The following is a 25,485-nucleotide window of genomic DNA, read 5'->3' as shown; positions in this document are numbered from 1 at the left end:
TTATTTTAAAAATAATGTAATTTTCACCATTCTCCCTGGGTAGTGAGTTTATGGAGTTCCTCATGCTGTCGTGCTGGAAGTTACTCATAGATACTGTTTTGTAACTTGTTTTCCGTCTTTAATATTGTGAATAGCTTTTCTTATGAAATCGTTACAGTTATAGCAACATAGGAAGATTATTATTAGTATTTTAGATGTGCTTTGTATCTCATCAGGCATATATTCATTGATATATATGCATAGAGTTCTTACGTGTTGCTCTATAACATGTAAACTTTCTAACATTTTTTACACAGTGGTGTGTCCTGGGCCTGTTTCCATGTCAGAGTAGATTTATAGCCTTTTAAAAGTTTATGTAAATGTCTGTATAATATCTTATAAATTCATTTAATTTCTTACTGATAGATGTTTAGATTGTATCCAGCTATCCACTGTTATAAACAATGCTTAGTGAACAGCTTTGTAGTTAAGTCCTTGCTCATGGTCTAACTTATTTCCTTAGGCTAAAGGCTAAGGAGTGAAATTGCTGCTCAAAAAATATGAAAGTCTTTAGGCTGTGAGTGTGTATTTCTAGCTTCTCTTTGGGAAAAGATGCACTAATATACTTTTTCATTACCAGTGCAGCAGACTGTCCATTTTTTGCAGCCTTGCCATTAAAACAAAAAACTGAATGGTATTAATTAGATATGCACAAATGGTACTTGTTAATTTAATTTGTGATTCTTTAATTGTTAAGTAAAACTTTTGTCATTTTAGCTACCTGCATTGTTTCCTTTGTGAACTGTGTTTACACCCTTTGAGTGCATTAAAAAAAAAACAACAACTTTGCTTAGACTCTTTATATTTAATCATCATACTAGTTGCAAATATTTTTTCCTAGTATTTGCCTTTTCATTTATAAATTTTCATAGTGCTACAATTAGAAGTTTTATATCTCAGAGCTCTTCAGTGTACAGATGAGTGGACTAAAAGGAAACAAAAAGCTGTTGATTTTTTTCCTTTGCCATTTATTTAATTTATATTTGGTAAGTACATTTCCATCCAGAAATAAGATATATATTTACTTGTAGTTCCTTTTGGTTTTTCTTTTTGCCTTATTGTGTGCATTTGTGTGTGCACCTTTAAATTAAAACTAGGATTTGTTTTGGTGAATGATGTGAGGTAAGGATTTAAATAAATATTTCTTCCCTAAGTAAATAGATAGTTTTTTTTAACTGTATGGGATAATTTATCCGTGCCACATGGCAGATGATTTTCAAAGTGATTTTGCATTCTTTTCAGACGTCTTGCTGCCCTCCAAAAAAGAAGGGAACTTCGAGCAGCTGGCATAGAAATTCAGAAGAAAAGAAAAAGGAAGAGAGGAGTTGATTATAATGCTGAAATCCCGTTTGAAAAAAAGCCTGCCCTTGGTTTTTATGATACTTCCGAGGAAAACTACCAAGCTCTTGATGCAGATTTCAGGAAATTAAGACAACAGGATCTTGATGGGGAGCTAAGATCGTAAGTTGCCTTTCTGATTTTGGAAATGGAAAATAATAGTAGGAGGAGTCTTACGAAGGGCGAAGTATTATCCTTGTCAGAGCCAGATTTTTATTATTTATTTAAAATTTTTTTTAAATTATTTTTTTTTTGAGATGGTCTTGCTGTGTTGTCCAGGCTGGAGTACAGTGGTACAAACACGGCTTACTGAAGACTTGACCTCCTGGGCTCAAGCAATCCTCCCACCTCAGCCTCCTGAGTAGCTAGGCCTTTAGGTACACACCACCACACCTAGCTAGTTTTTTTTTATTTTGTAGGGTGGGATCTCCTTTTGTTGTCCAGACTGGTCTCAAACTCCTGGGCTCAAGCGATCTTCCTTAAAGTGTTGGGATTATGGGCATCAGTTACTGTGCCTGGTCTAGATTTTTATTAGTACAATGTGGCCTACATATGGTTTTATTTATTTAATGGATTCATCTTTCCGAGAAAATCAGGGACTCTGGCTATCATGTTTTTAGCACAGAATGCTGTTTATGGCTCTTAAGTTGAAGTGCGTGGCTCTTAATTGACTGTTTACTGTTTGAATCACATCTTAACTTTTAGGTACTTTTATGAATAGGTTAGTTTTACTGGTGGCTGAGGAATCTGTCAAAATTGAGTCTGGTTTTTTTAGTCTTTAAAAAAATTTGTTTTGTTTTAAGACAAGGTCTCACTCTGTCACCCAGGTTGGAGTACAGTGACATGATCACAGCTCACTGTATCTTCCACCTCCCAGGCTCAAGCGATCCTTCCACCTCAACCTCCCAAGTAGCTGGGACTACAGCTGTGTGCCACCATGACTGGCTAATTTTTTATTTTTTGTAGAGAGGTGGGTCTTGCCATATTATCCATGCTGGCCTTAAACTCCTAGGCTCACGCTACCCTCCCTTTGCCTCTCTCACAAAGTGTTGGGATTGCAGGCATGAGTCACCACGCCCGGCCCTTTTAGTCTTTTCTAGTGAAAAATTTTGTTTTTATTAAGATGAAATTAAAAGAAAAAACTACGGATCCTTTCACTTGATGGGATAGATACACTTTTATAAAATCTTTATGTTTTAGAGGATAGCAGATTTTCCCTATTTCTTGAGATTTTTAGTTTCTTTAAATCTCATACCTGAATATTGTAGGGAAAGTATTTTATGGTTGTCAAGGATTTTTTAAAGTTTTCTACTCTGTTGACCTTTCATTTCTGTTGATATGAATTGTTACAAAACAACAGCTATCAGCCATTGTAAAACAGGATTTTCTTGTATGTACTCCATTGTATTTATTCCTCAAATTAGGACTTTGCTTTTGGTAGGCTGTACAAATAAAGAGATTGAACAGGAAAACTATTCATTTGGAAGGAGTACTAAGTGGGGGAGGCAAGAAAGACGCAGAAGGGGAGGAGGTATTCCTGGAGCTTTGAAAGACGCTTTGAGTCTGTCTTTAGGCTTCTTAACCAGGTTTAGATGTCACTTGTTAGTATTAAAACAGCCTTTTTAAAAAAATTGTGAATTTTAAGAATCGTGACAATTTAATAAGTTTTAAAGGGAAATTTAAATATTATATTTTAATTTTATTTCTTTCATACACATTGTCCTTTTTACATACTTGTCATACTTTTTCCTATGTGCACACACATTTTCATTGAATATTCATAATATAGGAATAGTTTTTCTTTTGATATTATGTGGAATGTTTTGCTTATCACAATCTTCATACTTATATGTTTTAATCTTTAGTACTTAATTACTTAGGGTGTGTTATTAATAATTTTATTGCTATTCTGAGTTTGCTTTCATCTTGAATATAGTAAGTAATGGTGTAGGGGACCACTTAATGTATGTTGTTTTTGCCTTTTTTTAGTTATTTTCTTTTTTTTTTTTGAGATGGAGTCTTTCTCTATTGCCCAGGCTGGAGTATAGTGGCGCGATCTCAGCTCACTGCAACCTCCGCCTCCCAGGTTCTAATGATTCTCCTGCCTCAGCCTCCGAGTAGCTGGGATTATAGGCACGCGCCACTACGCCTGGCTAATTTTTGTATTTTTAGTAGAGACGAGGTTTCGCCACATTGGCCTGGCTGGTCTCGCACTCCTGACCTCAGGTAATCCACCCACCTGGGCCTCCCTAAGTGTTGGGATTACAGGCGTGAGCCACCGCACTCGGCCTTTTTAGTTATTTTCTTAGAAATGAGGTTGTTTGTTCAAAGGGTATGAGTATTTGTATGAATTTTAATGTTTTTGCCTATATGTAACTTACAAATCTCTTTTCTACCTTGATCCATGACAGTGAAAAAGAAGGAAGAGATAGAAAAAAAGACAAACAGCATTTGAAAAGGAAAAAAGAATCTGATTTACCATCAGCTATTCTTCAAACTAGTGGTGTTTCTGAATTTACCAAAAAGAGAAGCAAACTAGTACTTCCTGCCCCTCAGGTAATCTGATAAAAGCAAATTTTTCACTATGTGAATTTATATGCTTATATCATTTATTCAGCAAATGTTTGAAGGCCTGTGTACCAGGTTTGTGCTGGATGCTCTTAAGAAATTCACAGTTTAATGGGTGAGACACACATAAAAACAAGTAATTGTGGGTTGGCTGCGGTGGCTCATGCCTGTTATTTCAGCACTTTGGGAGACCAGGACGGGCAGATCACCTGATGTCAGGAGTTCAGGACAGCAGGAGTTCCTGCCCAGCATGGTGAAACCCTGTCTCTACTGAAAATACAAAAATTCGCTGGGCGTGGTGGCACACACCTGTAATCCCAGCTACTCAGGAGGCTGAGGCGGGAGAATTACTGGAACCCTGGAGGTGGAGGTCACAGTGAGCCAAGATTGTGCCACTGCACTCCAGCCTGGGTGACAGAGTGAGACTCTGTCTAAAAGAAAAAAGAAAAAGAAAAACCCACAAGTAATTGTGATATAGTATGATAAGATAGCTTCAGCCTCTCTGTATAAATGATTGTATCAGGTCTTAAACTGCTCATATGATGGTTTGGTAAGTAATCGTCAACTGTTAACATTTTGTCAACAGGTTAGGGTTTTAGGCTTTTTTGTAGCTGACAAGGGTAAGGGTGTGGTTTGGCTTTGTGAACTTTAAGCTACCTTCTCCCAGGGAATGTTTTGTTGTGTTATGCTTGTCTTTTTTGAGACAACAGTTGTGAAAATCTATGTGGGAGTTGTGGAGAAAAGAGATACAAACATTCTTTCATTCAGCTTATTACAGGCTGTATTCTTTTGACTTACTCTAGTTGGTCAGAAACATGGGACCTTAGAATAACTTTCTTTCTTTTTTTTTTTTTTTAATGAGACTGAGTCTTGCTCTGTCACCAGGCTGGAGTACAGTGGCGCCATCTAGGCTCACTGCAACCTCTGCCTTCCCGGTTCAAGCGATTCTCCTGCCTCAGCCTTCCAAGTAGCTGGGACTACAGGCGTGTGCCACCATGCCCAGCTAATTTTTGTGTTTTTAGTAGAGACAGAGTTTCACCATATTGGCCAGGATGGTCTCAATTTCTTGACCTCATGATCTACTCACCTCAGCCTCCCCAAGTGCTGGGATTACAGGTGTGAGCCACTGTGCCCAGCTAACCTTTTTTTTTTTCTGTTTTGAGTAGTACAGCTTTGTAGAATTGGACAGATTTAATGGTGGAGAAGAAAGGACTTAGGAGACCAGAAGAACTCTTTTCACCCGTGAGCACATTGGCTGCATCAACACAAGATTCTTGGGCATAAACTAATTTTGTCCTATCCTGACATTCCTAGTGGGGATATTTATTAAATTGAAATTTTGTCTTTAATTTTTTTCTTAGTACACCTTAGGATATTTATTTTGGTAAAATTACTAACACAACACCTTTAGATTTTCTTAGGGATCTTGTGGCTCACTGGACTATTTCTTTGTGATATATTAATTGGTTTTCAGTCTTCCTCCTCCAATTTTGTATAAATACTGCTATTTTACATTCTTGGTACATTGATACGTTGATTTGAAAGAATTTCAGTATAGAGATACAGACTTTGTAGCTTGATTTTATATCATATGTGAATTTTCCCCTCACATTCTGTAAGGAAGACTTTCTAAAGCTATATTATGGAAACTTTCAAAGCCACAAAAAAGATGAGTACTACCGTGAACCCCTGATACTTATCACACAGCTTTAGCAATTCATTTTTCTGGAATATGGAAATTTAAAGCTGTGTCAGCTCTCAGTTAAAATAGGGTTTTTTTTTTTTTTTTTTTTTAAAGGGACAGTTTCGCTGTGTTGCCCAGGTTGGTCCTGAACTCCTGGGCTCAAACAGTTTGCCCTCCTCGGCCTCCCAGAGTGTTGGGATTACAAGTGTGAGGCCTCAGTTAAAATGTTGCTTACTATAATTGCGTCCTTTTAGATTTCAGATGCAGAACTCCAGGAAGTTGTAAAAGTAGGCCAAGCGAGTGAAATTGCACGTCAAACTGCCGAGGAATCTGGCATAACAAACTCTGCTTCCAGTACACTTTTGTCTGAGTACAATGTCACCAACAACAGCATTGCTCTTAGAACACCACGAACACCAGCTTCCCAGGACAGAATTCTGCAGGTAAGATGTCACGTAGTAGAGTGAGCCTTTTACTTTGTTTATTGTCCTTAGAAGTATCATGCAGGAGAACTAAGTGGTTTGGTTGTGTTTCTTTTAGTGTAAATGGTTTGAAACTGAGTCCTGAATGCATAGATCTTGCAACATTTGTGTAGTAGAGAAGCTAAATAGATTCAGCAATAAGTTTTATTTTCCCATTTATTAATTTGTAACTTTTTGAAGCCAGCCCTTCTACCTTCATTAGTCTTTTGTACCTGTCAGTAAAGCATCGTTTTGTAAAATTTCACATTGCCTACCAATCCTAGAAAGAAAGAAATACTTTCTTGCATTTCTGTACTTAGCTTCGCATAGTGTGCCTGCAGTTCTGCTTTCTTCCCTCCCTCTAACATCTGGGGTAGACACAGCTTTGTGTGTTCCCAGGGTATCTGTATATCAGAGAATATCCAAACCTACAAAACATAATTGGGTCTTTTGGTACTCTTACATCTCATTTCCTCGTCTCTGATAGGAATGTAATTTTAAGGTTTTGATTCAAGGCAAACGGTTGTGTAAGGCTTAGCAAGAAAAATAGTTGTGCCCCTCATCCATAGAGGTACTTGTTACAACCCTTTGTTTTACTTTTACCGTTTAAGATCTTTGTTACTCGTTGACCATTTTCAGTTTTGGACATTAACTGTTGATTTTCCACATATAATTTGACATTTGGCTTTCACACTCTCTGTGTCCGTCATGCATACATTTTCTATTCCCCTATTGTCTCATAATTTCGTTAGCTTTATATTCTTGGTTTATCTTACGGCTCTGTAAATCCTATTCATTGCTAAACCATGAATTACCTTAAAATTTGTGTAAGTTATACAAATATGTAATACTCTTACATATAGTTGTAATCTATAGCATACCATTTTACTTTGCGGTATAGTATTTTGTTTTTCTTGGAGTTAATACTTGTTTTATTCAGTTGCTAAGTTTTTTGACTAAGCCCTAATTCAAGTCTAGACTACGCTGGCTGTGTCTGTTTTCTCTAACCTATGCTGACTTCAGATATTCTTATCTCTTTGAAGAAGTCTTTCTTAGAACTTCCGAATGTTCTTGCCTGGACTGATTTTTCTTCAGGGCTTGTTTATAGCTTGTTCTTTTGATTTCCCTTCACTGTCACCCTAGAGAGTCCATTGGATCCCGTCTTTTCGGGCTCCCATGCCTTTGGCTTTCTTGGTTTACTCCCTTGTTCAATGAAGAATATTATTCAGTAGCTTTCAGAGAAAGCGTTCATAGGAGGTAGTTTTTTTTTTATTAGTTTTTTTCATTGATAAGGAAAAATTGTATCTATGGTATACAGTGTGATGTTTTGATATATGTATGCCTGATGGAATGGCTAAGTCAAGCTGTTTAATATATACATTACTTTACATATTTATCTTTTTTTGTGGTAAGAACACTTAAAATCTACCCTTAGCAGTGTTCAAATGTACAGTATACTGTTATTCACTATAATTACTGCAATGTATAATCTCTTGAACTTATTTCTCCTGTCTTACTGAAATTTTGTGTCCTTTGACAGACATCTCCATGGTTCCTTCACCCCTCAACCTCTAGTAACCACCATTTTACTCTTTTTCTGTGAGTTTGACTTTTTTAGATCCCACAAATAAGTAAAATCATGGGGAATTTGTCTTTCTGTATCTGGCTTATTTCACTTAATGTATTGTCCTTCAGTTTCATGGATGTTCTCACAAATGACAGGATTTCTTTTTTAAGGCTGAAAAGTATTTTATTGTGTTTATATACAACGTATTTTTTAATTCATTTTTCCATTGATGGACGCTTAGGTTGTTTCCAGAGGTAGAATTTTTCAAGATCTTGCATATCTGTCAATTACTAATCTACCCTCTTGATTGATAGTATAACTGAGTATAGAATCCCATATTGCAGTGGTTTTTGTTCACAGTGTTGAAGATAGCGCTGCAGGGTCTTCTGGCTTCCACTGTTGCTCTTGAGACCTCCTATACTGTTCAGTTTGTTAAAAGGAAACCTAGTTTTTTCTTTTATGGAAGCTTATATTATCTTACATGATTTATGATGCATGTTTCTTGGTGTAGGTCTTTTTCAACTACTGTGGGTCTTTTCATTCTGGAGACCCCTGGCCTTCAATTTTGTAAAATTATTTTGAATTAAATTTTTTTCTCCCTTTCGTTGATCTCTTTATGAACCTCCAAGTTTTCTATTAATTCCTCTGCAGTTTTCTATCTTACTGATTTTGATTTATTTGTAGGAGGTTTTTCTCAATTTTATCTTTATTCGGTTTTTAATTTACTCTCATATATGTAATGTTTAAGTGCTTTAAAAAAATTTTTTTTTTAACCATCTCTTATTTCATGAGTATCTTATGTCTCTGAGGCTGTTAATGATGGTTTTGTTTTTACAAGTTTTCTTTTCCTTGCATAGTTTCTAAGTTTTTTGTTTTGTTTCCTTTCTGTCTTTCCTGATGGATATTTCCTCAAATGTCTGGTGCTCTTTGCCTGTGTCTGGAGGTGGGTGGGGGCAATCACAAGCTGATTGGAAACTCTTTGGGTGTGGGTAGGGCTCTTTGACTCTTGGCTTCCCTGGAGACTGATCTGGCTGGGATGTTTCATTGGGGAAATTCTTGATGTCAGTGTTAGTCCTCTTGGGTCAGTGTTAGTTCTTTTTGCTTAGGTTAGTCAGATTCCTCAGAGAAGTAATTTCCAGTCTCCTATCTACAGGGTATAAAGTTGGCCAGCCTCTGGGGAAAAAGTTGGGGAAAAAGGCTGGATGTCTCCAATCTAAAATAAAAACTTCTGCTTCATTTGTCTATTTTCATAGTGATAATTTTGCTCCTAACTCTTGGTATTCTCTGGTTTAGAAATCTTTTTTTGTACTCTCTTCAGAGAGTAAAGCCCCTCTGTCTTTTGTAAATCCTGAGAGACAGAGAGAGAGAGAGAGGGAGGGTGTGTGTGTGTGTGTGTGTGTGTGTGTGACAAAATCGAACAGACTTTGTTTTTTATTATCACTCTCCGTTTTCTTCTCTTTTTATATTGTTTCATGAAAGTTTACGAATTTATGGCACATTAGTTATTAACCAACTCAAGGCTTTGAGGGGGTCTGAACATACGGTTTCAAGTAAATAAGTAAAATATCTAGCATAACAGAAGCTTTAAAAACAATAATGTGATCTTGCATTTATTTCCTTGGACTCTGAACACAAGTAACGAATGTGTTCTAGGGTGTTCAAGGCCAGGTAAAGTGTCAGATAAGCCTGTTCAGGCAGACTGGGAAAGAGAAAACCTAACCACTCACAGAGGAAACATGGAGGGACCTAAACAATCCGGAATACAGACAGGAATCCACTTAAACGATATAGACCTGTTAATAACAGGGGGCGATAATGGCTATAGATATTGTAAGAATCCCACTAGCCATCACCTCCTGGTGGCCCTAAAGTGATGGAGATGCTTCTGATAGAGGCTCTGTCAGTGTTACGTGGCTTAGTATTGCTTGTGCATGTGTAGCACTTATCCAGCCCTTTCATTAAAATACAGAGCATGCTTTCCTGGTTCTGTCACTTTATCTGCGCCTCAGCCTTTCAGATGTCTCCACTTCTCTGACAGATAGGAATAACCTGTCCCCCACTTTTTTTTTTTTTTGAGACGGGGTCTCACTCCCATCTCCCAGGCTGGAGTGCAGTGGCACAATCATGGCCACTGTGCCTAGCCAGTTTTTTCACTTTTAGTAGAGACAGGGTTTCGGCATATTGCCCCAGGCTGGTCTCGAATTCCTGGGTTCAAGTGATCTGCCCGCCTTGGCCTCTTGGAATGCTGGGATTACAGGCATGAGACACTGCACCTGACCCCTACTTTTTTCAGTGGTGCTGTTTGAAGAAGTTTGCAAGTGTGATTATTCACACTTGAAATTAAAAAAAAAATAGTTTTTTTTAAATTTTGGGAAAAAATTACATTATAGGGTAATATAAGGGACATTTAATGGAACTCCTTTCATGGTTTTTAAACAGTTTTATTGAGATATCATTCTGACAGAATTCACCCATTTTTACTGTATTTACCGAGTTGTATAGCCATCACCACAGTCAATTTTAGAATAATTACATCATCCAGAAAAAAACTCCTACCCATTCCCCATTCCCCTCAAACCTGCCAAGTTTTTAGGCACCCATTAATCTACTTTGTATCTCTATAGAGTTCCCTATTCTGCACATAGATGTAAATGAAATCATATATGATGTTTTGTGACTGGCTTTTTTCACTTTGCACAATATCGTCAAGGTTCATCCATGTTGTAGCTTGTATCAGTACTTCATTCCTTTTTGTCGTTGTGTAATATTCCATTGTATGAATATACCATATTTTGTTTATCCACTTATCAGCTGATGGACACTTGGGTTGTTTCTGCCTTTTGACTGTTAGGAATAATGCTTCGAACAGATGCTTGTGTGGACATGTTTTTTTCCTTTCTCTTCCGCTTCCTAGGAGTGGAATTGCTGGGTCCTGTGGTAACTATGTTTAACTTTATGAGGAACTGCCAGACTATTTTCCAAAGTCGCTGCACCATTTTATTTATTTATTTTTGAGACACACTTTTGCTCTGTTGCCCAGGCTGGAGTGCAGTGGTACAATCATGGCTTACTGCAGCCTTGACCTCCTGGGCTCAAGCGATCCTCCCAACCTGGCCTCCTGAGTAGCTGGTACTACAGGCATGCACCACAAGGCCCAATTAATTTTCTAATTTTTTGTAGAGATGGGGATCTCACTGTGTTGCCCAGACTGGTCTCGAACTCCTGACCTCAAGTGATCCTTGTGTGCCTCAGCCTCCCAAAACGCTGGGATTATAGGCATGAGCCACCGTGCCTAGCCCGTTGTACATTTTTATTAGGAATCTATAAGGGTTATAATTCTTTACATCCTCACCAACACTTGTTTTCTGTCTTTTTGATTATAGCATTCTTGTAATCAAACAGATCCTAGTTGTGAAGCGATATCTTGTGTTTTTGATTTGCATTTCCCTAATAGCTAATGACATTTCGTGTGCTTATTGGTCATTTTTATATCTTTGTTGTTGTTGTTATTATTATTATTATTGAGACAGGGTCTCACTCTGTCACACAGTCTTGAGTGCAGTGGCGCCATTGTGGCTCACTGCAGACTCAACTTCTCAGGTTCAAGCAGCCCTCCCACCACAGCCTCTCAAGTAACTGGGACTACAGGTGTGCACCACTATGCCTGGCTAATTTTTTATTTTTGTAGAGATGGAATCTCACTATGTTGTCCAGGCTAGTCTTGAAGACCTGGGTTCAAGCGATCCTCCCACCTTGGCCTCCCAAAATGTTGAGATTACAGGCGTGAGCCACTGTGCCTGGCCTGGCCTCTGTGTGTGTGTGTGTGTGTGTGTGTGTGTGTGTATGTATTTTTTTTTTGAAATGGCTGTTCATATTCTTTACCCATTTTTAAATTGGGTTATCTTTTTTTTTTTAATTAAAAAAATTTTTTTGTAGAGACAGGGTCTTGCTGGTGTTGCCTAGGCTGGTTTTGAATTCCTGGCTTCAAGCTTCTCCCACCTGAGCTTTCCAAAGTGCTAGAATTATATACATGAACCATTGCACCTGACTGGGTTTTTAATAATTGTAAGAGTTCTTTGTATATTCTGGATGTAAGTTCCTTATCTGATATAACTTGCGAATGTTTCCTCTCATTTTGTAGGTCGTGTTTTCACCTTCTTAATGTTCTCATTTGCAGTACATGAGGTATAGTTTAGCTGTCTTTTTCTTTTTTGCTTATGCATTTAATCTTATCCAAGAAATTCTTTCCAGCCCTGGGTCATGAAGAGTTACTCCCATGTTTTTTCTTCAGATTTTATAGTTTTAGTGCTTACATTCAGGTCTGTGATCCATTTTGAGTTAGTTTTTGTATGTATTATTAGGTATGGATCTACCTTCACTCTTGGGCATGTGAATATCCAGTTTTCCTAACACAGTTTGTTGTAAAGACTGTTCTTTTCCCATTGTATGGTCTTATTAGCAGCCTTTAAAAAAGTCAGTTGACCTTTAATGTAAGAGTTTATTTCTGGACTCTCAATTCGGTCTCATTGATCTATTATCTATCCTGTGCCAGTACCACACTGTCTTAATTCCTATAGCCTTGTAGTATCCTTCTGTGTTTTTAATACAGGCTTTTAAACTGATTGTTAAAGACTATTGAAGTAATGAGTGAATGTTAACTGAGAGAGTAGTAGTTATTTTGAAAAAGCACAAAACAGATTTAGAACCTGAGCCATATACAGTAAGTTTGGGGCTTGTAACTTTGGATTCCTCTTCTAAAAGATGTGGGGAAAGTTATATATTTGTTGGAATTAGGTTTAGCTGTAACAGAAAACCTCTTAACAGTGGCCTAAATAGAATAGAGATTTATTTCTGTTTCATGTTCTAAATGTTGAGAGAGAAATCAAACGGGCTTGTGTGGCACTCCCTGGTGTCAGGGACCTGGACACCTGCTTTTTTGTCCTCCCCCATGTCAGGTTTCTCTTCTTAGTTTCTCCTTGTGGCAGGTACAGTCGCTGCAGGGCCAGCCATCATGTTTGCATATAGCCTGCAAGAAGGAGGAAAAAGGGCACACCCTTTCCCTTCTTAAGAACACGTCTCTTGTACACATCATTCTGTCTGTCCTGCTGGCCAGAACTTAGGCACACGTGTCCTAGCTACTGGGACATGGGATATTTGTTCTGGGTAGCCAGGTGCCAGTTAAGAATTGAGGCTTCTGTTACTATGGAGGAAGAGAATGGGTGCTTGGTGACAAGGAGAAGTCTCTGCCACAGTAAAATAAATATCTGCTAATGAAAATGATTATGATTGGTTGAAGCCCTTTGGAACCTCTAAGATAAACTGACAGAAGTTGAGATTTAGTCTAGTCTGTGACATATTTTTATGTAAAATTTTGATAAATTTAGTTTTCACTTTGTGAGCTTTTATTGGTTCAGTGTCTCTGTTCTATGTGTGATAAAGGTGGTACCTCTGGCTGCTGTTGTGTGTAGCTAGGGATAAGAGGAATTTTGCTTCTCTCTCTTGGCCTCCTCTGATCTAGTCTAGGATATATCAGTCAAGATTTAATTAAGGAAACAGAACCACTATGAAAATCATGGAATAAGGAATTTGTTAGAGGAATTAGTCCCATATACGGTATGAGAAAAGCAGGGCATTAAAGGTCTGAAAAGGAGCGTTAAAGATCGGAGAAAGGTCACCAGCCCTGATGTGGGGTGAGTTGTAGCTTATAGGGAAATCTGGAGGCTAGGCATGGAAGTCTGGAGGGTTGTTGGCTCTTTGTCACTACTGTTTCTGTGAGTTTGAAGCAGAAGTCTGGTCACCAGGGCTGCCTATAAAGGAAGAGAATTGGATATATGGAGCAGTGGGGTCCAAGGACACACTGAAACTCGCCAACTCCTCTGCAAGTCTGTCACTACCTCTAACCAATGACGGCCGTCAGAGCGTAGTGGTTGTTATTTCACCTCTGTCACCTCTGCTTCTCCTTCTGCCTCTATCTCTGTTTTACTTTTGATGAACTCTAACTCAGTACCAAGAGGGAAGAGGATTCTGGGAAACATCCCAGTGTAACCAGGTGGACAAAGGATAATTCACCACATAGGAGACAGCTCTCAGATGCCCCGGCATTTTACTGGACCAAACTCCCCCTCTCCTTAGCCACACCATTTTTGGGAGTGTTGCCTATTTGTAATTTTGGCACATATGATATGTCACATGTCACCCACTCTTCCAGGAATATATGCTTTTGCCATTTGATTCTTATTTCTCCTCTTTCCTGTGCAGAAGTTCTAAGCCTACATATGTTTCTTTCTAGTAAATGCTTTATATTTGGAATAGCAAAAAGGACACACATAGGGCCTTTGATAATGTAAAATTCAAGATTTTTTTTTCATGAGTAAAGATATACAGAATAACGGAATAAGTCTTGCTCTGGTTATTTTCATTTTGCCTTGAAATTTAGTGGTTTAGTGCATTTTACTATGCTTATGACTTCTGTGAGTCAGGGATTCAGACAGGGCACAGAAGGAGTGGTTCGTCTGTGCTCCGTGATGTCTAGGGCCTTAGTAAGGAGGACTCAGCAGTTCTGTGTGATTCGATGGATAGGGGATAGAGTCATTTGGAGGTGTTGTCTTTCCATGTCTGGTGGTTGATGCTGGCTGTTGGTTGGGTGGGTCCTCAGCTGGGCATGTGGAGTGAATCCGCATGTGGTCTTTCCATGTGGCTTGGCTTTCTCATAGTGTGGTGGTCTCAGAACAGTTGAACTTCTCACATGGTGTCTCAGGGCTCCAGTGTGAGTGTGGTGGGAAGCTGCGTAATTTTTTCTAAACTAACCTTGGAGGTCAATCATTGTCACTTTTGTTGTATTCTGTTGGTTACAGGTGAATCAGAAGCCCACCTAGATTTATGGGGAGGGAATATAGACCCGACCTCTTGATGGAAGGAGTATCATGGTTGGATTTTAAGAACATGAAACATGAGAGAGAGAAGGTTGTGACCATCTTTGGAAAATAAACTCTGCCACAGGCCCTAAGTTGGACATTAAGAGATTTATGGGTACAAAGATAGCACTGAGGACAGCGTTATAGTAGAGGGACTAAAGAGAACATGGACAGTTCTGCCTGAAGAGATCAGGCAAGACTTCTGAAAGGGACCTGACCCCCACAAGTTGTTTTCTTGTGCAATGGAAAGGTTGCTTGGGAGTATCTTAAGTTTCAGTAGAAGAAACAGACCTCAGAGACACTAATGAAGACTGGATAGAGAATTCAGTGGTGAAGCCAGACTAAAACCCAGGCATTCAGACATTTGGCCTAAGCTCACACTGGGAAATTTGAATTCTTGTATTTCATGGTTATAGAGAGGTTTGGCACAGGTAATAGGAGAAGTTTTTGGGTAATAGTAATTTCATACGTGAAGCCACAAAAGCGCACCTCTACACATAAAACTTTATTTGATATATAAAACTTCTGATGTGATGTGTTAGATTGATAGAAGGAATGGAAGCATTGAAATCTGACATGACTGGTATTCATTTTCTCTGTTGGTTTTCGTTGAGAAAATGAGTAAGAATTCTGTCTGCTTCAAGATTTGTATAGTAGGACCAGAAGAGATTCTGTAAGCCTGTCTAAACTGTTAACCGTGCTTCTTTGCCTGCTTGTTTGTCAGGAAGCCCAGAACCTCATGGCCCTCACCAATGTGGACACCCCATTAAAAGGTGGACTTAATACCCCATTGCATGAGAGTGACTTCTCAGGTGTAACTCCGCAGCGGCAGGTTGTACAGACTCCAAACACAGTTCTCTCTACTCCATTCAGGTATTGTAAATGAACATGTTTTTTATTTTAGAAAAACTTGAATTCAAGGACTTAGCATGTATGCTTTAGTAATGTTTATGGAGAGTGAATACTTATTGTGTTGAGTTTTCCTCTTTGATTTCTTCTTCACAGTAATAAATAATAGTGTCTGGGAAATGGTTAAATACTGTGGAGTGCCTCTCCCTTTTTTTTTTTTTAAAGATGGAGTCTCGCTCTGCCACCCAGGCTGGAGTGCAGTAGCACGATCTCAGCTTACGGAACCTATCTGCCTCCCGGGTTCAAGCGATTCTCATGCGTCAGCCTCCCAAGTAGCTGGGATTACAGGCGTCTGCCACCACACCTGTCTAATTGGAGTGTCCTTTTGCAAAACTTCGGATCCTATCACGTTATTTTTGAATACTTTGTGTTTGATTTTAGAGTAGATTGATTCATTTTTAATGATTACTTTGTGAATTTTATTAAAATTGTAATCCTTTTATGTATTACTTTCCCTCCAGCATTTTATTATGAAAATTTCAGACATTTAGAAAGGTTGAAAAAATGTGTGGAAGTTATCAGTATTGAAATAGAGTCACTTAATGTTACATTTTAATGAAAAAGGAACCCTCATGCGTGTATGCCCATGTCAGAAATTATTCCAGGGATCTTCTGAAAACCACACAAATTCCAGATAAGTTGCTTCTGTGAAGATGTTGCCCTACCAACAGCCAGTACAGGTTGAGCGTCCCAAATCTGAAAATCCAGAATGCTCCAAAATCCAAACTTTTTTTTTTTTTTTTGAGACGGAGTTTTGCTCTTGTTGCCCAGACTGGAGCGCAATGGTGTGAACTCGGCTCATCATAACCTCCGCCTCCTAGGTTCAAGCTATTCTTCTGCCTCTGGCTCCCGAGTAGCTGGGATTACAGTCTTGTGCCGCCACGCCCGGCTAATTTTGTATTTTTAGTGAAGATGGGGTTTCTCCATGATGGTCAGGCTGGTCTCGAACTCCCGACCTCAAGTGATCCACCCACCTCAGCCTCCCAGAGTGCTGGCATTACAGGTTTGAGCCACTGTGCCCGGCCAAAATCCAAACTTTTTGAGCACCAACATGACACTCAAAGGAAATGCGCATTGAAACATTTCAGATTTCAAATTTCCTGATTTGCCATGCTCAACCAGTAAGTATAATGGAATTATCACCAAATCTGAAAAGAATCCCATATCTATAACTCTTCTGGTCCCCCATTTCAGGTAAGGGATACTCTTAGGTATACCGGCAATGAAAACAAATGCCACCTCCTGTGATAAGTCCCTGTAACCAATGGTCTTTGTTTCAAAACAGTTTACGTAGACTCCTCCCTTGTATCTTTAAAAACTTCTCCTTGCCCCAGCACTCTCAGGTATACCTATAGTCTGTTATAGCGCACATATCCCACATTGTAATCCCTTGCTGTTCCCAAATAAACTCTTTGTTTTGGAAACTCAGTCTCTTACCTGTTGAAGTTGACAAATGGTAAAGTGAACATCCATATAGCTACCACTTAGATTCTAAGATCATTAATATTTTACTATATTTGCTTTAGCGCATATCCATCCACCAATCCATCATATTTTTTAATGAGTTTCAAAGTAACTTGCAGATACCAGTTTGCTTGATCCCTAAACACTTCCACATGCGTTAACTGGAATTCAGTATTTCTTTATAACTCTTTTGCTTAGTTTTAAGCTGCTGTTTTTTATGAAGAATCTTTAAAATACAAATGTTATGGAAGCATGTAGTAGTAAAATGGAATTGGAACTTACAGTGGTTGGATATATTTGGGGTTTACTTTGAATTTTAAGTGTTAAGATATGTCCTAATGGTTATTTAGTAGAGAAAGCACTTCAGGCTATTACAGGTGTCATGACAGCAGAACCAAGAAGCATTGACAGCCAGTCGTAGACATTTAACACTTCTTGAGAGTCTTAGAAGAGAAGAGAACGTAATACCTCACTTCCTATGTTTAGTTGGCCCTCTGTATCTGAGGGTTCCACATTTGTGGATTCAACCAACTGTGGATAAAAAAATATTCCAAAAACTCAAACAGTACAACAATAAAAAATAACACAAATAAAAATACAATATAACAACTATTTATATAGCGTTTACATTGTATTGGGTATTATAAGTAACCTAGAGATGATTTAAAGTACATGGGAAGATGTGCATACGTTATATGCAAATACGATGCCGTTTTATATCAGGGACTTGAGTATCTGCAGATTTTGGTCCTGGAACCGATCCACCGATCCCCTGTGAATACTTAGAGACAACTGTATGTCTTGTCTCTCACCTAGATTGTAAAATCCTTGGGGGCGGGAACCACGTCTTATGTGATGACACCTTACTTATCAGGAATAGAGGCAGCATCACCATTCTGCAACACACCAATATACAGGAAATAGGCAACCAGGGGAAAAAAAAGGCTTAGAATATTTAAAATACAGGTTGCTGCAAATTCTGTGGATCTTGTTCCTGAGATAATCTCTTAGGCCTCCCTCAGGAACTTACTCATGTTTACATGTGATTCCAAAAGTGTGGTGTTTGGTTTCTTTTCTTTTTTTTTTTTTTTTTTTTTTGAGGCGGAGTCTCGCTCTATCACCTGGACTGGAGTGCAGTGGCCGCATCTCAGCTCACTGCAAGCTCCGCCTCCCGGGTTTACGCCATTCTCTCCTGCCTCAGCCTCACGAGTAGCTGGGACTACAGGCGCCCGCCACCTCGCCTGGCTAGTTTTTGTATTTTTAGTAGAGACGGGGTTTCACCCTGTTAGCCAGGATGGTCTCGATCTCCTGACCTCGTGATCCGCCCGTCTCGGCCTCCCAAAGTGCTGGGATTACAGGCTTGAGCCACCGCGCCCGGCTGAATATTTAAAATATAGGTTGCTGCAAATTCTGTGGATCTTGTTCCTAAGATAATCTCTTAGGCCTCCCTCAGGAACTTACTCATGTTTACATGTGATTCCAAAAGTGTGGTGTTTGGTTTCTAAACAAAATGTAAAAGGAGGAACCATTTAAAGTGTATACATTGGTAATAATGACAGTGACAATGATGTGAGAACCAACAGCTTGATAGGGAGGGTAGGAGACAAATATACACCAAACTCAAAAGAGTCATCTGGGGTCATTGAGTGTGGTGGCCCACCTGCCTGCCCGCTGCATGTTCCTAGCCGCCCTAATGTGCCAAGAAAAAGTTGAAATAATGTTTAGTGGGCACAGTTTAGGAAGGCAAGAAAATATCAAATATAGTGATTATTTTAAGTCAATAAAATAAAAATACCATGCTAGCTAGACCAAACATTGATTTTAACCTAGAGATCCTAACAAAACCAGCTAGACAGAATTTCTGAAATCTTTATTCCTTTTTTTCTATATTTCCTGTGAAATAATTTATGTGAAAAACATTTGAAAGCACAATCTAAATATAAGTGGCAGTTCTGTTAATTGGGATTCCTGTCTTTCTAGGACTCCTTCTAATGGAGCTGAAGGGCTGACTCCCCGGAGTGGAACAACTCCTAAACCGGTTATTAACTCTACCCCGGGTAGAACTCCTCTTCGAGACAAGTTAAACATTAATCCTGAGGATGGAATGGCAGACTATAGTGATCCCTCTTATGTAAAACAGATGGTAAATGTCAATTCCCTTTTAATACTCTTAAATTTTTTTAATATCTCATGGGTGCCAAATTAAAATTTCTCCTGTTCATGCATATCGCATATACCTTAAGAATCTATACACCTGTGGATGCCAGAAAAAGAGAATGATTTGTAAGACTTGATGAAAGGGAATATTTTGGGCTCAAAACCCATCTTTCTTTATGCTTACTAGGTTTGTGAATATTGATGTTTGTTATTGATTTCACTGAAGTTTTCTTCAGCAAGGTGAGGTAGAAAGCTAATTGTAAAAGTTAAGTTTTGCTTCTGCCCGTGTTATTGCATTTATTACTTTGCTATTGGACCTTATTATCTAATACCACAGAAATCATTGTGAAATTAAAAAAAAAACTTTTAATTATACTGGCTTGTCTTCAGTTTAAAATTAATTCTAACTTCATTTGGTTGATTTATATATGTTTCTTAAAGTTCAAATTGATATCAGCTAAAGCCAACTCTGAATGGATACATAAGAATTAAACAGATTAAGAACCTCTTGAGTGCAGAGCGTGCATTTGGACATTTGAGGGGATCTAAAGTTGAATATAGATGTCCTTTGTCCTGAGGAAATTTATATTCTGGGGAGATTGGCAGTACTAAACTAAGTCCAAAAATAATTGTAATATCAGAACAGAATAAGCCCTTTGAGTAAAGCCAATGTGCTTAGGGTAGTTAAAGAAGGGAATAATCACATTTTTTGGGTAACAGGAAAGCCTTATTGGAAGAGGTGTGTTCTGAAGGAGGGTGGGGGCTGTGCCAGATGGAGACTACAATATGAGTAAGCACGGAGGATGTTTTAGACATAGCAACTCATATGTTCTTCACACCTGGTACATGTAAGTACTGAGGATGGACTAGAAAACCTCAGGGTACCAGGAGGGTTTTTTGGGAACCAGGACTCTACTTTCTTTCGTCTGCATGGGATTTAGTATTTTCATTAACAATAAACATTATACATACAAATTAAGTATCTTTCAGAGTGGGTTTTATTAGTCCAAAGACAGACTAACTTTTGAACCTGTTCTTTTCATTTACTGTTAACTTTCGGTGTCAGAAATGTGTTCCCTCAAATGAAAATTATAGTGGTCTTTTTTTCTGCCCTGGCCTCAAACCTCCTGTTGGAATATCCCAGAGTATCTTCAGTGATCACAAGTGAAAGTTTTTGATTGGTCTTAATGTTGGGAAGAAGAGAGGATAGAAAATAAACAAAAGCCTTGTCTTAGCTCTGAAGTCAGGATTATTTTTCTAGAATTAATATTAGGCTGATTTTTTTTGAGACTTTTTTTTCTCTTTCTGTAATTTTTAATTTTTGTAGATGCGTAGTGGGTGTATATGTTTATGGGGTACATGAGATATCTTGATACGGGCTTGCATGTGTAATAATCACACCATGGAAAATGGGGTATGCATCCCCTCAAGCATTTAACCTTTGTGTTAGAAACCATCCAGTTATTCTCTTAGTTATTTTAAGTTGTACAGTTATTTTGACTAGACTGTTGTGCTATCAATTTTTAAGAGACTCATAAAATTCTGGTTGAATATTTAATATACATGAATTGAGAAGGACCACTTCTTTTCTACAGGAAAGAGAATCTCGAGAACATCTCCGTTTAGGGTTGTTGGGCCTTCCTGCCCCTAAGAATGATTTTGAAATTGTTCTACCAGAAAATGCCGAGAAGGAGCTGGAAGAACGTGAAGTAGATGATACTTACATTGAAGATGCTGCCGATGTTGATGCTCGAAAGCAGGTGGGTAACTGTACTGAAAGAAACGAGAGTTCGGCTGAATGTGTCAGTAGGCTCGAAGAATGAAGAACAGCCATTGAATGTCTCAAGATCTCTACCTAGTTCTTTTTAATATTGAAAAAACTTCTGAAGTAAATAATTTATGTCATTAATAATGTATCCTCACATAATTAATATACTCACAATATTTTGATGGACATTCTTAAAAATATATATGTATGGAAATTTAAATACATTTTGTCAAATTCATTATGCTTCTCTAAAATACACATAGGTAGTCTTTTAGACATTGCTTCAATCTAGCAAAGAAAAGATGTTATTCGTTAGTCTTGAAAACAAATACATCTTGGTTTCTGAGTGGTGCGATGGTACGAGCCTGTAGTCTCAGCTACTCAGGAGGCTAAGGTGGGAGGGTCCTTTGGGCCCAGGAGTTTGAATCCAGTCCGGGGAACATAGTAAGACCTGTATCTAAACTGGAGTTGGAAATTTAGATAGAGTATGTCAGAATAATATTAGTAACACTTCGTAGTAATATATCTTATATGTAATTACTTTCTCATTTGCACATAACAGCACAGTGATATAAACAGGATTGGTATTACAGGTTAAACATTGCTAATCCAAAAATCCAACATCTGAAATGCTCCAAAATTCGAAACTTTTTGAGTGCTGACATGATGCTCAAAAGAAATGCTCATTGAAGCTTTTTGAATTAGAGTTAGTATAATGCAGATGTTCCAGAATCTGAAAAAATCAGAAATCCAAGATACTCTGGTCCCAGATATTTCTAATAAGGAATACTCAACAAGCTCAGATGAATTCAGGTCTCATGGTCTCAACTTTCTCAGGTCTAATGGTGGGTAAGTGGTGAATCCTAAACTAGAACTGATATTATATGACCCTTTCAGTAAGTCTTGCTGCAGTCCATTGCTGAATGATTTTAGGTACCTTTAATCTTAGGGGATTGGAGTGAGAATGACATCAATGGAAATAATATTTTAGAGGGGACCGATATGAATGTGCTTTTCAGTGGGGAACAGAGGATGATACTTTTTGTGTTTAGTTCTCAGCTACTTTGAGTTACATTTACTCCTTCAGAAATGGCGTGAAATTTTAATGTGTTATCCCACATTATTCATAAGAATCAGGAAACTACATTTTTTGGCTGGCTTTTTGAATTAAAAGTCAGTAATTTTGGAGTGAAAGGGAAGAAAGAGTTGTGTCGTGGGAGCCTCTTTGGAGTTTAGGTTTTCCATTTAGATGAGAGAAGTTTGTTATGTGATGGATGGATCCATGCAAATTTGGAGAATGCCCTAGTAGACATTGGAAGCTCTTAGTTTCTATTAAAATGAGAGTGGATAGACTGATTCATTTCTGTTGCCTTAGCATTGCCTTTCTACAAACTTAAACCAATTTCTAAACTTTAGCTATTGAACACACATGATCTTACATACCAAAGTGTTTTTAGCTTTATTGAGAGATATCAAATACGCTATAGCTGCAATAAAGGATATAAAAATCATTTTTTAGGCCATACGAGATGCAGAGCGTGTAAAGGAAATGAAACGAATGCATAAAGCTGTCCAGAAAGATCTGCCAAGACCATCAGAAGTAAGTGTTAGAATTTCTGGTTTAGGAAGTTTTAAGTTTCTTTTTATATGATTGCTGCTTTTTACATCATTCATAAAGACTATAAAACAAAATTTCATCTACTTTCTGGAATATAGCAAAGTAGTTCTCAAACCCAATCTTTAAAATGTTTCACTAGTACCAGAATTTAGAAGGAAAAAAGTAGAAATTGCTTTTGAAAATGTAAAACTGCTATTTAATTCGTGCTGTAACAGGTAATAACATTAATATATTGCAGTGATATGTTTGTTAATTGTATTTGTTTTAACATTTTAGGTAAATGAAACTATTCTAAGACCCTTAAATGTAGAACCGCCTTTAACAGATTTACAGAAAAGTGAAGAACTAATCAAAAAAGAAATGATCACAATGCTTCATTATGACCTTCTACATCACCCTTATGAACCATCTGGAAATAAAAAAGGCAAAACTGTAGGGTTTGGTACCAATAATTCAGAGCACATTACCTATCTGGAACATAATCCTTATGAAAAGTTCTCCAAAGAAGAGCTGAAAAAGGTATGATTGAGCTGGACTATTTCTTCTTGAGATTTAGTTATTAGGTGGTGTGTATCATGGACAAATAATGAACGTATTTTTCCCCATTGGTATTCATAAACAACTGAAATATATGGTTAGGAGATACATGTTTAGATTGTTATGAAGAAGACATACTTTAAATACCTCCATCCCCCATGTTCGGTGTGATAGACCTTTATCAAATAAACACCTGCAGGGTGTTTTTGGTTCATGGGTATTAATGGCTTGGTTGATAGTTGTTACAGTTGCCGTTTTCTGTATTTAGCTTTGCTATCCCTGAATAAAAATTAGATGCCTAAACCTCACTTATTTAGAATAATATGAAGAGGTGAGAAAGACTAATATAAACATGTTTATAGATTAAACCTTTTACCTATTGAAAAAAAGGAAGTATTTTTTTACTGACTATATTCCCCTCACATGATTTCTCCCTACTCTTTTGGATAAGGACATGAAGACATGATTTCTTGTGTGAAGTCTATGTCTGGTCTTTTCTTCTATACGCATTTTATTCCTTCTGTTTTGACAGAGCAAACAACTGTGATTGTAAATAGAAATCTCCATAATTGTATAAGAAGATACAGTGGGTCTCACAGTTGGAAGCAGAGTGGTCATTAGTTTAAAAGTCTTTTTTTCTTTAGCCTTCAGCCCTGAGGAGCAGTGATAGACCCATGGATTTGGAATGAGCTGCTGCATACTTAGGATGAAACAAATAAGATTCTTACAAACTCTCCTGTCTTCTCTCTTGCGTTTTTCCTCTTTCTTCCGTTCTCACAATTTCTTACTTTGTATTTTCTGTATTGCGTAACTAATACATATTTATTATAGGATTTTTAGAAAATAGAGAAAGGAAGGAGGGTTTCGATTTATATTTCAACAACTTGTCCCTGATTTCAGAGTAACTTTGAGTCACTCATTTTTTAGTAAGTGCAATAGGGAAACTGACATCTGTTGAGTTGTCTCCTCTGTCGAGCACATGTAGTCATTGAACTGGGATTGAGAATCAGGCTACGAAATTGATACTTGCACAGTTTCCTCTTTTTAAAGTGAAAATATGAGGGGAAGAGGAATTTAGGAAATAAATTTTCCTAAATTATATGTATGGAAACCTGAAACAAGGATCACGTTGTTGCTTTTGGAGATTCTGTAGAGGATAAACCGTAACACAGTTTTTGAAAAATAATAATTCTAAGTATTGGTTTATAATTGTTTGAAACAAAGTAGCTTAAATATTCTGTCAGATTTTGTTTATCTGTGTGTATTTCTCTTGTGTTCCAAAAAGAATTTGAAGCAGCTATTTACTTAGCAGATTATTTATGGATAGTTTATTTTTTTATTTTTTTTATTTTTTATTTTATTTTTTATTTTTTTGAGACGGAGTCTCGCTCTGTCGCCTGGGCTGGAGTGCAGTGGCCGGATCTCAGCTCACTGCAAGCTCCGCCTCCCGGGTTTACGCCATTCTCCTGCCTCAGCCTCCCGAGTAGCTGGGACTACAGGCGCCCGCCACCTCGCCCGGCTACTTTTGTATTTTTTTTTAGTAGAGACGGGGTTTCGTCGTGTTAGCCAGGATGGTCTTGATCTCCTGACCTCGTGATCCGCCCGTCTCGGTCTCCCAAAGTGCTGGGATTACAGGCTTGAGCCACCGCGCCCAGCCTATGGATAGTTTAAAGATAACTTACCCATATTCTCTCCTAAGATCTGAACTTGTAAATTTTTATTGTGTACAGTTTCAGAGTGAAATAGCATTTCTCTTTTAATAAAGTGTCAGATTTTCTTTTTCTTTAATATACTTTCTTTAAGGTATGTTAAAATTGATTTGTTTCCATTATTTCCCTCAAGAGTTATTGTCGATTTTTTCTCCTATAGAGATGATTTTCCATTTCTTTGTTAACATTGTTTATTGATCATTTCTCTTGATTTTATAGATTTTGATATGTTTATTTTTATTATTACTAGAAAGATTGAAAGCCTTCTGTAAGGCACAGAAGGCGGTTCCCAGTTTTTCGTAAGCAGTGAAGCAAAGGGCTGGGAAAAAATTCATATGCTTATGGAATTCTTTGTGTCTGGCATTGGGCTAGGCTCTATAGTATATTGTTCACTTAATCCTAATAACAAACACGTCTGATCTAAGGTCAGCATCATAATTGCTTGGAAAGGTATTTTTCAGCTTTCCAAGCTGAAAAAGCCTGAGAAATGGGCTCAGATAAATTAAGCAAGCTCAGAGAGCTGCTTAAATGGTGAAGCTGTGATCTGAACCCAGGCCTGTCCAGCTTTCCCTCTCATTCTGTCATTTTACACTATTTTCTTTAGTAGTGAACTAAGCTGGTTTATGATCTGTCATCTGATTCGTGCCCCAGTTTCATTTTCTGGCAATGTCAGGGGCATTCCTTCAGGATTAGAAAAAAGCTACGTGACAAAAAGACACCTAGCTCCTCTTTACCATCACGTGAGGTCCTGC

At 37.9% G+C, this 25,485-nt stretch overlaps 1 protein-coding gene across 1 annotated transcript in view; it reads left to right on the top strand.

Moving 5' to 3' along the window:
- Positions 1-25,485, top strand: part of CDC5L (cell division cycle 5-like) — a 58,953-nt gene that overhangs the window by 15,032 nt on the left and 18,436 nt on the right. The window contains exons 6-13 of the mRNA XM_011960304.1: positions 1,282-1,500; positions 3,789-3,933; positions 5,884-6,072; positions 15,296-15,444; positions 18,925-19,087; positions 20,697-20,861; positions 22,389-22,469; positions 22,764-23,006. Coding sequence (XP_011815694.1) covers positions 1,282-1,500; positions 3,789-3,933; positions 5,884-6,072; positions 15,296-15,444; positions 18,925-19,087; positions 20,697-20,861; positions 22,389-22,469; positions 22,764-23,006 — 1,354 coding nt within the window. The remainder of the gene's footprint in view (positions 1-1,281; positions 1,501-3,788; positions 3,934-5,883; positions 6,073-15,295; positions 15,445-18,924; positions 19,088-20,696; positions 20,862-22,388; positions 22,470-22,763; positions 23,007-25,485) is intronic.

This window comes from Colobus angolensis, unplaced genomic scaffold, assembly GCF_000951035.1.
Source record: "Colobus angolensis palliatus isolate OR3802 unplaced genomic scaffold, Cang.pa_1.0 Scaffold51, whole genome shotgun sequence".
Classification (NCBI taxonomy): Eukaryota; Metazoa; Chordata; class Mammalia; order Primates; family Cercopithecidae; genus Colobus; species Colobus angolensis.
Note: the sequence above shows the minus strand (reverse complement) of the source record. Positions and strands in the feature narration are given on the sequence as shown.